We start from the raw sequence: 12875 nt of genomic DNA, 5'->3' as shown, positions 1-12875 counted from the left end.
GAAATAGTAAAGGTCAACAATGAAAACAGGGTGCCGAAACCTACTTATGCCATATGCTAAATACCAGCTCAAGTGAGTAAAATTTGTGGTTTATGAAGATGAAGTATGATATACATTTTTTTTCAGAATTATGAAAAACTCATAGATCCCAAATTTTAGGGATTCAGAGAGGTGCCCCAAGAAAATACATTAAATTACTAATACCTGACATCCATTCAAGAGGAATAATACATAGATAAGTAGAATAAATAGTACCACAAGGACTGGAAAAACCATTTAGAATAGGATTTTAAAAGATTTAGTGACAAACAATATTTGCCAATATTTTTAACCCAATATAATCAGGAGACTCATAACAGATAAGATTCCTGGCTCCCAGCTTTACAGAGTGCTAGAGTCTAAAATCACTGACTGCTTATCACAGGCTATAGAGAATAAGAGAGTCATCAATAGAAATGCAGGATTATACTAAAATTAGAAAGTCAAACCAAGGATTTGGATATGTAAGTCCCTAGTTCTTGACTCAAAACATTCTAGGACACCACCCAACCCTGCAAAAAAAAAAAAAAAAGTAAAGAAGGCCTCGAAGTACTTTAAAAAGGTACTGCTATCTACTCTGGACAATGATATGAGGAACACACTGACCCCAAAAGACTGCATGTTTAGAGAAACTATTAAAACTTCTCAAACTGAGAGAAAAAAACTGAAACCAAATTTTATCTAGCTAGTCATGAATTTGGTTATTCACAAAATAGTTTTTAAAGATAAAGGTAAGAAACTGCAGAAAACACATAATGTGTATGTGTATTTGCACCATCAATTTAATATGTCTATGAATGAAATTACCTTTGGATACTATAAAAATGTCGACTAAGATTTTCTGCAAAGACAATATCTGGATTTTGAATTGTAGGCTCCATTGATGGTCCAGAACACTGAAAAGAGAGGTAATTTTGTAATTTAGGTTGAAAATCTTTTAAAATATAACATAAATCATCTGAGCAGACTTAAAAATTCTAGCAAATGTTCCTCAAGCTTGGAGGATGTTTCTTAATAAGTTAGCAGCTACCAGAGAAGTTCACCTCTATAGAGTAGCCACCAAGTCTGAAACACAGGCAAAATACATTTTAAATGATTTATTAGTGTTTATTATAATACATGAATAAAATAACTATCTATGTTTACAAATTTTGGCTATCTTGTGAAAGTGAACTCCTCAAGGACAGGGACCTTGTCTCTTGTGTTCCCGGTTGTACAACGAAAATCAGGAACAGTGTTTGGCATAAAGTTGACACTCAATACATACTTGTTGAATGAATAAGTTAATGACTTATTTATCTTCCTGCTATTGTCAAATATCATCCACTGACCACGAAGGTAATTTAAGAGTGATATTATACTATTCTCAATGAGTTGATGCCTTTCCTTTTCTTCCAGAGAACAGCTTACTTATTTGATGGGGCTGCAACTTATATTTTTATACTGAAAAATCCTGGCATTATGAGATTAAAGACTTTCCTATTAGCAGATCTTAAAACAATAATCTTCATATATACCTCAAAACTGTGATAAATGACCAATGCAACTTTCTTTTTTTTTTTTTTTTTTTTTTTCTTTTTTGGCCACCCTGCAGCATATGCAGTTCCCAGGCCAGGGACCAGATTCAAGCCACAGTTGCAGCAATGCCAGATCCTTTAACCTACTGTGCTGGGCTAAGGATCAAAACCACGTCCTGATGCTACAGAGATGCCGAGGATCCTGTTACGCCACAGGGGGAACTCCAATGCAGCTTTAAAAATCTAAATACACAGAGTTCCCGTTCTGGCTCAGTGGTAACAAACCCTAATACTATCCATGAGGATGTGGGTTCGATCCCTGGCCTTGCTCAGTGGGTTAAGGAACCAGCATTGCCTTGAGCTGCACGGTAGGTCACAAATGCAGTTCGGATCTGATGTTGCCAGTGGCTACAGCTCCAATTTGACCCCTAGCTTGGGAACTTTCACATGTCACAGGTGCAGTCCTAAAAAGACCAAAAAAAAAAAAAAAAAAAAAAAAATCTAAATACAACTGTCTCCATTCACTGCAGTTATGTGTATAAGTAAAACTTTTTACTCAAACTTCCTACTTTGGCAAAAAAAAAACAAAGACCACAATGAAAGTGTTTTGTTTTTTTTCTCCTATCTCTATAGTCCACTGGAAGTACCAATATAAATTTAAAAAAAAAATCACAGAAAGGAGTTTTATTAAATATATTTATTTGCATAACTCAGGTTCAACTTGTGTTTATATGACTGTGAGTCTAATAGTGTAAACCTGATAAAAATAGCAACACTAATAACAAAACTCACTGACTGAATAATCAACAAATTTATTCTTTCATTTATATGACAAAAGGTTAGTACTGTTATGGTTGATAGATTTATGATGCAATATTAAGAAAATGCATTGGTAGGAGGACAGCCTTAACATTTTAATGTTTACAGAAGCCAGAATAATCATTTGTTTTAATGATAATTATTGACATTCTTAATGGTGGCTAAGAGTAGGAGTTTTGAAAATTAGGGAACTCTGTGTTGAAATTCCAAGTCTAGGAGTTCCTGTTGTGGTGCAGAGGAAACGAATCCGACTAGTATCCATGAGGATGCAGGTTTGATCCGTGGCCTCGCTCAGTGGGTTAAGGATCCGGCATTGCCATTAGCTGTGGTGTAGTTCGCAGATGCGGCTGGGATCCTGCATTGCTCTGGCTGTGGTGTACGCCGCGGCTACATCTCTGATTCAACCCCTAGCCTGGGAACTTCCATGTGTCGAGTTGATGCCCTAAAAAAAGCAATTCCAAATCAACTTGGAATTGGAGTACCTGGAGAAAGTTACTTTAGCTTTCTGAGCCTCAGTTTTCTCCTATGCATAATAGATTTCTAATAATTATCTCATAGAGTTTAAAAGATTAAATGAGTTAATAAATGTAAAATATCAAACACATCTTACAATACAGTAAGTAGTAGTTAATAAACAGTAAAAACTATTATTATCAGATTACTAGGGTCTTGCATGCCTGACAGAAACAATACAGGACCAAATTCAAAGTAAAGGTTCTTAAATTTTACATCAATGCCAATTCAAACACTCTCTTACATCCCAAAATTTAAAAAGATTTTAACAGTCATGCTTTATTCATTAATAACTTCAATTATAATAAAGGGAAAGCACACTTTCCTTCAATTTTAAAAAGCATATATTTTAAATGATTATTTTCTTGAATGTAAAAACTTACCATGACAACACCACCAACGTATTCAAAAGCACAATGAGCTATACAGCCATACTGAATAGTATAGCCAACAAGTCGAAAGGTTTTTCCCAGAACACCACGAAGCATAGTTCTATGGAGACTCTGCCACCATTGGCCTGATGGTAAATTTCAAAAAGTTTCATAATCAATACTATTTAGAAACACTTAAGAAATATCTCTATTATAAAATATTTTATAATCACCCAGAGTGTATTAAACACCTAATATGGCTTGGTGCAGAAAAGCAAGAGTTTATTTTCATTTCTGCTGAAGATTTTTTAAATAGTAAATTACAGCCACTGAATATTTTGAACTACTAAACAAAGATTATATTCAAATATCCCTAGGTTTAAATATGAATTAGATAACTAGTAGACTCTGAACTTCTCTGTCCCCGTTCATTTCTTGGTTATTTCTAGGTATTAAAGCAGATACCTAAGAAATATATTAATTCAAATATGCATAACAATTTTTATATTGTCGATTGCTATACTACATCAGTTCTTATCCTAACAAAATATGGGAATAAAGGAGGAAGCACTGGAATAGGTGTACAAAAATACAAGTTTTAAATTGCTTTTATTAACCTGTGTGATCTTTAACTTCTCTGAGCCTTAATAAAATGAAAATAATAGTACTCACAGAATAGTTCTGAGAATCAAATTCAATAATATACATTAAAGTGGCTTTTTTATTACATTTATACGAAGTGGTTTTATAAATTATAAAGTTAAATTCAGTTGTCACATATTAACTATTGATAAACACATGATTATGAAACAGCATAAAGAATCATATTTTTAAAAGCTATATACATTTAAAATATTGCTATTATTCATCTAAAATATTCCAAGTATTTGTCCCTTCCCTTCTATTTACCTGCTACAACTGTTTCAAGCATTTCTCAACTAATGGCCTGATGCTTATTAGGCCTAGATTACTGTGCACTATTCTTAGATTAAATTTACTAAAACATAACAACAATAATAATATGTAACATTTGCTCAATGGTTGCTATATGTCTTTACAAATTAATCTTTATAAGATAGATATGACATTCTCATTTTATAAATAACACAAATGAACCTAAGAGTAGTAAACTTATAAGCTTAACATCATAAAATCAGAAAAGATGGACTCAAGAACTTAACCATTATGTTACACTGACTCCCATATTACTCCCTTGCTCCCGTAACTTCAATGATTTTCTATTAGATCAAGTACAAATTACTCAGACTCCTTTTGGCTCGACCCCATCCTCAGATTCAAACCTGAGCTTCCCTGATGCTTCTACATGAGCTGACTACTCAACCATACTGGTCCAGTTTTAAGAGTAAACTTACTTATGCCAACATCCATGCCTGGGAATATGATACCCATCATCTATCTAATTTGTTACACTTCTCAAAATACTCTCAATAGGCAAGTTTTTCCTTCTTGGGGTGCCTATGGTTCTTAATGTTCATACTTTTAATGATTTAAGAACACAGTTCCTAAAATTGATCTGTCTGAGCAGGTATCCTGGCTCCATCACATTTTAGCTGTGTGACCTTCAAGAGGTTATTGTACCTCTGTTTCAGTGCCTTTACACATAAAATGGCCTTAATATCAGTACCCTTCTCAGAGAGTTAGTGAGGATTACATGTGATCAGATACAAAAACTGTGTAGCAGGATATATCAATAAATGCTAGTTACTATATCATTCCCTTGGCAATTGGCATGTACTGTACAACCTCATAACAGCTGCATTTTCAAGTGTCTACATTTCTCCCTAACTTACCTTTAAATAAAATAACAGAACTTTAGAGTCCATAGCATAAGACTGTATTTCTTATTAGTGTTTTATTACTTATTGATATTCATTCACCTAATTAAATGTTATGTCTTCTCTCCTAACACGGTATCCCTGGCACTACCCCAAGAAATGTTACTTATGCTTTGCATCACTCACCTATTTCAAGCATACACTAATTATAATACTACACTATATTATTTACATCTTTTCCCTTAGTATATACTATATTTGTTTATATGACTGTGGGCAGTGACTTTACATTAATCATCTTTCAATTATGGAGCCTATCATAGAAGGCTTGCCTGACTGAATTAATAAATACTGAACCCAAATCTTCTACATCTTCCACATCTTTAGCCTGATAATATGGTTATAAGGTTTCAAATGATGATTAGAGTACCACTGAGACTTCTGGTTAATGAAGAGACATGTTAATGTCATACTCACTGAAGAAAGAAAAAAACTGTCAGTAACATTTTAAAAAGTATACTCATTGTATCTTTCAGGTAATATGAAATACTCCATCCTAGGAATCTGGTTTATAGATATAACTGATGTACTTTAAAATCTACTGATTTTTATAATTTAATAAATTAATATGAAATGATATTTAAAAACACTTCATAAAAAGTTCCTTGTAGCCCAGTGGGTTAAGAATCTGGCATTTCTGCAGCTCTGGCACAGGTCACAACTGCAGCACAGGTTCAGTCCCGAGCCTGGAAATTTTCATGTGCTATAGGTACAGCCAAAAAATAAAAATTGAAAATAAAAATACACTTCATAACTGAAGCCCAATTAATTCAAAAAGGGTTTAAATGAAATAACAACAATACTATTTATAAAGTTAACTAGGTTGTATAAACATTATTTTGCTTCAACTAAAAAATAAGGCAAAAGTAGGAGTGAGTCCTATAGCTTAGCTTTGAAAATGTGATCTATGAAAATAAATCTTAAAGTAGTGAAATGGTTATCATATTAACTAAAATAAAAATGACCTTATCTGACTTTAGAGAGGGGCAATATAATCAAACAAGAGGAAACATGGGGCACTCAGCAAGAATATGCTATTAATACAGATAAATGGTGAAATTAGGGGGGCAATCAATAGCAACCTACCTTTAACTAATTTGGATTATGAAATAGATTATGTACTTGGCTAAAAAACATACCCAAAAATACTAGGATGCTCTAACTACACAATGGTTCTGATTCACTGAGAAGCCCTGTAATTACCTCTCATTCAGAAGTGACTAGGACCATAAAACCTTTTTTTATTACTCAGAAAATGTTCAACTCCAAATAACGTTTGTGATGAAACTGTCTCATAAAACAATAAAACAGATGAGTGATCAGAAGAAAGAAGTTAACAGGCTTTGCTTCTTCTGTATTAGACACAGAATGGAGTTTGAAGTGCCTTAATTTATTTTGGATCTTAGTCTCTTAAAATGAAAAGAGGACTCTGAGGATCAAGACTACTAGGCCTTATATTTTAAAAGTGCAAGGAGGAACACTGTTGAGAAACACTCAAGTTGAGAAGAGGTAATGGATTTTTTGAAGAGAAATCTGTGAGTAGAAAGTAACATTCACATAAGACATAAACCACACTCACTGATAGCACTCAGTAGCTGTGCTGGCAAATGGGATTAAACTTGGGGTTTACACAGTGATTTCAAAGGATCCTTGACTATAATGTGCATACACATGCCAGGTATCTTGTTTGTCACTTCAAATTCACTCTCTACCTTTCTCCATACTATATAAATTACATCAAGACACTCCTGTACTCTTTGACTGCATCCCAGCAGGAAGGAAGGAAGGTTATGTATTTTTCTGGTTCCTTCCCTGTGGAGTCTTCTCATGCTATGTCTTCGGAGGAAGAACACTGAATCTCCAAAGGCAGTCTGCTATACAGAAATCTCTCTTCTCATAGTTCCTATAACCTTTCTCTCCCCTAGTTCCTTCAGGCCTCAGAGTGAAAACAGCTCCACTGATTCTGGTCCATCCCTATGTCCTGGACCACCCAACGTTGAAAATAGTTTCTGTAAATAAACCTTCTTTTAATAATCCTAATTTGAGTGTGCCAGCTGCTTTCCATAGGGACCCAATGATACAATACACCACTTGTTGAAAAAAACAACTTATACCATGCAGAAGTTTACAATATTTGATGTTAATGAAGGAATTCTCATAAATAGGCACCTCTTAACATTGCAGATGGGTATACAAAAGTACTTCAACCCTTAAGAAGGGTGATTTGGCTAGCAAAACTGCATATATATTTTACTCTCTGACCCAACCATTTTACTTTTAGAAATTTACTTCCAAAATACAGCTCCAAGATTCAGTACCAGGTGCACAAGATTTTTTCTATTAGCACTATCTGAAATAGCAAAATTGGAAACAGGCCAAATACACACCCATAGAAAACAGGCTGACCTAAATTATGGTAAATCCATACAAGAGAGTTCTATACACCTTTAAAAAAAAAAAAAAAAGAGGAAGAGTTCTATGAGCTGATAGAAATGATTTTCAGGGTGAACTGCTTTATAAAAGAAAAGCTAGGTGCAACAGAGTATATATAATAAGTACTAGTTCAGAAAGAAGGAAAAAGAATTTTTTTTGCAAAGAGAAAAAGGAAAAATAAGCCAGAAAAGAATAAAATGATTACATTAATAGAGGAATGGGTGGGAACAGAGTGGAAGGAATGAAGATTTCTTTTTTTTTTTTTTTTTGTCTTTTTAGGGCCGCACCCATGGCACATGCAGGTTCCCAGGCTAGGAGTTGAATCGGAGCTGTAGCTGCTGGCCTACACCACAGCCACAGCAACTCGGGATCCAAACAGCAACTGTGACTTACAGCACAGCTCACGGCAACGCTAGATCTTTAACCCACTGAGTGAGGCAAGGGATCGAACCTGTATCCTCACAGATCTTAGACAGATTAATTTCCACTGAGCCAAGACAGGAACTCCAAAAAGAGATTCTTAGTACACCTCTGTGTATCAGTCTGCACCAAATGCTTTACATATTCAAAAAAAAAAAAAAAAGCAAATTCAAAAAAAATTTTAAAGGGGATACTAAAGTTGAAAAGAAAAATTAGCCTATCTGTATAATCAAATTGCTAAAACAACCATAGAGAAAAAATAATTCAAGTATATTTGAATACAAGATATATTCTAAGGACAAAAAAAATGAATCAAACTTTTCTCACTAGGTTGATTGTTGGCTGTAGTATTTTATGTGTATTTTGGATAGAACAAATGAGTATATTAAATTGCTGGTATCAGGATTTTCAATGTGAGAAAGAGAAGCTACAAATACGGAATGGAAGGTAGCAAAATAAATTTATTTAAATAAATAAATATGCATGTCTGTCTCCCTATCTGCCTATATACACTATCACCCTAACTTGGTCCACTGAAAAGAAGTAATGACATGGCAGTGCTATTAAGCACACTTAGCAATCAGATTTCTGGTTTTCAAATATCATTCCCCACAAGGAAAAATAGTTTAGAAACAGTTTAGAACAGTCTTGCTGTACCAGAAAGCAAGGGCGTGCTCAAAGTCTAATTGTTACATAGGAGCCATTTTGAAGAATCTCTCATTGGCCAAATTTGGTATTTTTTAAAACAGAAATAATACTAATAAATACTATGTTAGATTAAAAATGAAATCTATGGAGTTCTCGTCATGGCGCAGCGGAAACGAATCCGACTAGAACAATGAGGTTGCGAGTTCGATCTCTGGCCTCACTCAGTGGGTTAAGGACCCAGCTTTGCCATGAGCTGTGGTGTAGGTCACAGATAGGGCTTGGATCTGGTGCTGCTGTAGCTGTGGCATAGACCGGCAGCTGTAGCTATGATTAGACCCCTAGCCTGGGAACCTCCATATGCCACGGGTACGGCCCTGAAAGGCAAAAAAAAAAAAAAAAAAAAAAAAAAAAAAAAAAAAAAGAAAAGAAAAAAAAAAAAGAAATCTACCGAGTACATAATAATATTTTTTAAAAAAGAAGTATCTGTTATCAAAAACTGACAGCCAATAAATATAGAGGGAATAATGAAATTATCACCAGTGTGATAACTGATTCAGGCAAGGGCCACTGATAGGTTTTAAAAATTACTGGGTGATGCTTGTGGACTGAAAGTATTAATACTGTTAAAACAGCCATACTACCCAAAACAATCTATAGATTTAATGCTATCCCTATTGAATCACCCATGGCATTTTTCAAAGAACTAGAATAATCCTAAAATTGATATGGAAACACATAAGACCCAGAATTGCCAAAGCAATCCTAAGAAAAAAAAAGCAAAGCTGGAGGCATAATGCTTCCAGACTTCAGATAATACTGCAAAGCTATAGTAAACAAAACAACATGGTATTGGCACAAAAACAGATGTATGGATCAATGAAATAGAACAGAGAGCCCAGAAATAAATTTAGTTAATCTTTGACAAAAGAGGTAAAAATATAAAACAGGTAAGACAGTCTCTTTAATAAGTGGTGCTGGGAAAACTGGACAGCTATGTGTAAAAGAATGAAATTAGAACATTCTCTAACACCATACACAAAAACAAACTCAAAATGGATTAAAGACTTCCATATCCCACAGATGTGTCCCTAAAACAAACAAACAAAAATAACAAAACTAAAAACAGTTACCATATGATATGTAATTCCACTTCTGAACATATTTCTGAAGAAAAACATAATTCAAAAAGATACATGAAGCCAATGTTCATAACAGCACTACTAAAAATAGCCAAGACATAGAAGTAACCTAAGTGTCCATTGATGAATGAATGGATAAAGAAGATGTGGTATATAGTCACAATGGAATATTACTGAGCAATAAAAAAAGAATAAAATAATGCCATTTGTGGCAACATGGATGGATCTAGAGAGTATCATTCTATCTTAAGTAAGTCAAAGAAAGAACAAATATCATATATTACATATATGTAGAATTTTTAAAAATGATACAAATGAATTTATTTACAAAATAGAAAAAAACAAAAACAATTACCAAAGGGGAAAGGTGGGGGAAGGGATAAATTAGGAGTTTGGGATTAAAACACTACTTTATATACATAAAATAAACAAGTACCTTGTGTGTGTGTGTGTGTGTGTGTGTGTGTGTGTAATGTATATAAAAGTAAATCACTTTGCTGTACACCAGAAACACAACATTTTAAATTAACCAAACCCAAACTTCAACTGAAAAAAAAAATCTCTGGGTCAAAGGTTGTTAGTAAACAGGATATGCATTAAAGTAACTAATTTATTATTTACAAAAAGAGAAAATACCTTTACATGGAGAAGCTGGGTATTATCTTAACTACGTGATCAAATTTACCTGCATATAGCCAAGATACGGAAACAACCAAACTGTCCATTGACAGATGAATGGATTAAGAAGATGTGGTATATATACACAATGGAATACTATTCAGCCATAAAAAAGAATGAAATAATGCCATTTGCAGCAACATGGATGGAACTAGAGACTCTCATACTAGGTGAAGTAAGTCAGAGAAAGACAAATACCATATCACTTATATCTGGAATGTAATATACAGCACAAATGAACCTTTCCACAGAAAAGAAAATCATGGACATGGAGAACAGACGTGGTTGCCAAGGGAGAGGTGGAAGGAGTGGGATGGACTGGGAATTTGGGGTTAATAGATGCAAACTATCACCTTTAGAATGGACAAGCAATGAGGTCCTGCTATATAGCACTGGGAACTATATTTAGTCACTTATGAAGGAGCATGATAATGTGAGAAAAAGGAATGTATATGTGAGTGTGACTGGATCACCTTGCTGGATAGTAGAAAATTGACAGAACACTGTAAACCAGCTATAATGGAAAAAAATAAAAATAAAATAAAATAAAAAATTTAGCTGCATAAATAATGTACAAACTGATATTTAGCTTCCTGACAGGATGCAATGACAAGCAGATCATCATCTTTGTACTACTCTTGTGAAAAATGTATAATCTAATCAGACAACCCATTCCATAAATCCATGGACAACCTGGACACTTAAAAATATAAATTTAATGAAATAATAAAATAACAAAAGTACTATCTTAAATTATAAGAAGATACAAGGACAGGACAACCAAACACAGAATAGCAAAAATCAATAAAACCAAAAGCTGGTTGTTTAACAAAACAACTGATTATTGATACTGATAAACCATAGCAAGTTTGATTAAGGAAAAAAAATAGAGAGAAATCCCAAATTATCAGCATCAGGATTATAAAAGGAATCAACATTAGAGATCTTACAAAACATTAAAAGTTAAAAGTACATTATAAAAAACTTAATACCGCTGATGTTTTAAAGTGATACAACTTACCAAGACTGAAGAAATTAAAAATCTGAATAGTCATATATGTATACAAGAAATTTAATATATGATTAAAAATACGCCCACAAAGAAAATTCTATGCCCAGATGGACTCACTGCAAATTCTCTCAAACATTTAAGAAGAAATAATATTAATCATAAAACCTGCAAGTGAACAGAAATGAAGGAATACTTCTCATCTGGTTTTATGCAGCTAGTATACACCAAACTTGACAAAGGCATTAACTGAAAAGGAAAATTACAAGACAAATTCTCTCACTGACACAGACACAAAATATCCTAAACAAAAATTAGCAAAATCAATCTGATAATGTATTAAAAAGATCATAATCAAGTTGATTTGTTCCAAGAATGTACAGTTGGCATAACCTTTTGAATCAATCAGTATAATTCATATAATAAAAAGAAAAACCATGCAATCCCCTCAATTGATTCAGTATAAGCATTTCATAGTGTTCAACACCTCTTTTGATTTAGGAATAGAAGTGAACTTCTTTAACCACAAGGATTGTTTACAACAAACAAACAACAAATAAATAAAAAATCTTAAGGGACTACAATGTATTACTGGTAAACTAATGACATGCCATTGTTGATTCTAACCAATTCACTAAGAAGGATACAAAAACTGGAAAGGAAGAAGTTAAAAGAACATCATTAACAAATGACATTTTATTATTTACAAATGATACCTATATAGAAAAAGAATACGTGAATTAGCAGCGTCTCTTGATACAAGATCAGCACATGAAATTTAATTAAATTTCTATATACTAGAAAAAACCAATTATAGATTCAATATAATTTCAATGGACTATTTTTTTCTAGTAGAAGATGGGAAGCTCTTTGAAAAACATATACAGAAACACAAAAGACCTAGAATAGCCAAAGCAAACATTAAGAACAAAACTGGAAGAACTTACTTCAGATATCAGACTCATAATAAGCTTACGGTAATTAAGACATTACTGTATTGGGGCAAATCTAGACAAACCACCACAGGGGCTAGAAAGATAAATAATACAAAGAGCTAAAAAAGATGTGGAGCAACTAGAACTCTCATTGACTGCTGGTAGAAGGACAAACTTACACAACTACTTTGGAAGACCGACAGTATCTACATAGGCTAAAACGTACCTTATGTTTCAGCAATATTATTCAGAACAAGTCATGACTTCCCTTCTTAGAAGGCTTTATAGGTAATGGTTAATTTTTTTTAAATTTCTATTACCATGTTCTAAATAGATAGTTTTAAATAAACTGACTCAATCTATATTACTTTTAACTTCAAAAGGCATCAAGAATAGTCATGGCAGCTTTATTCGTAAGATCACAAAACTTTAAAAAAAACCCAATTGTCAGCCAATTACTCAATCCAGGCAAGAGAGGAAGAATAAAACAAAAGTAGA

General features: G+C 33.4%; 1 protein-coding gene across 8 annotated transcripts in view; it reads right to left on the bottom strand.

The window, feature by feature from the left end:
* IMMP1L (inner mitochondrial membrane peptidase subunit 1) overlaps positions 1 to 12875 on the bottom strand; it is a 75735-nt gene that overhangs the window by 22988 nt on the left and 39872 nt on the right. For 6 of the 8 annotated variants that reach the window (XM_005661044.3, XM_005661047.3, XM_005661048.3 and 3 more), the window contains 2 exon segments: positions 3272 to 3405; positions 847 to 935 (listed from right to left, as the gene is read on the bottom strand). In XM_005661044.3, coding sequence (XP_005661101.1) covers positions 847 to 935; positions 3272 to 3376 — 194 coding nt within the window. In that variant the 5' untranslated portion in view covers positions 3377 to 3405. 8 annotated transcript variants of the gene reach the window in all.

This window comes from Sus scrofa, chromosome 2, assembly GCF_000003025.6.
Source record: "Sus scrofa isolate TJ Tabasco breed Duroc chromosome 2, Sscrofa11.1, whole genome shotgun sequence".
Taxonomy (NCBI): domain Eukaryota; kingdom Metazoa; phylum Chordata; class Mammalia; order Artiodactyla; family Suidae; genus Sus; species Sus scrofa.
Note: the sequence above shows the minus strand (reverse complement) of the source record. Positions and strands in the feature narration are given on the sequence as shown.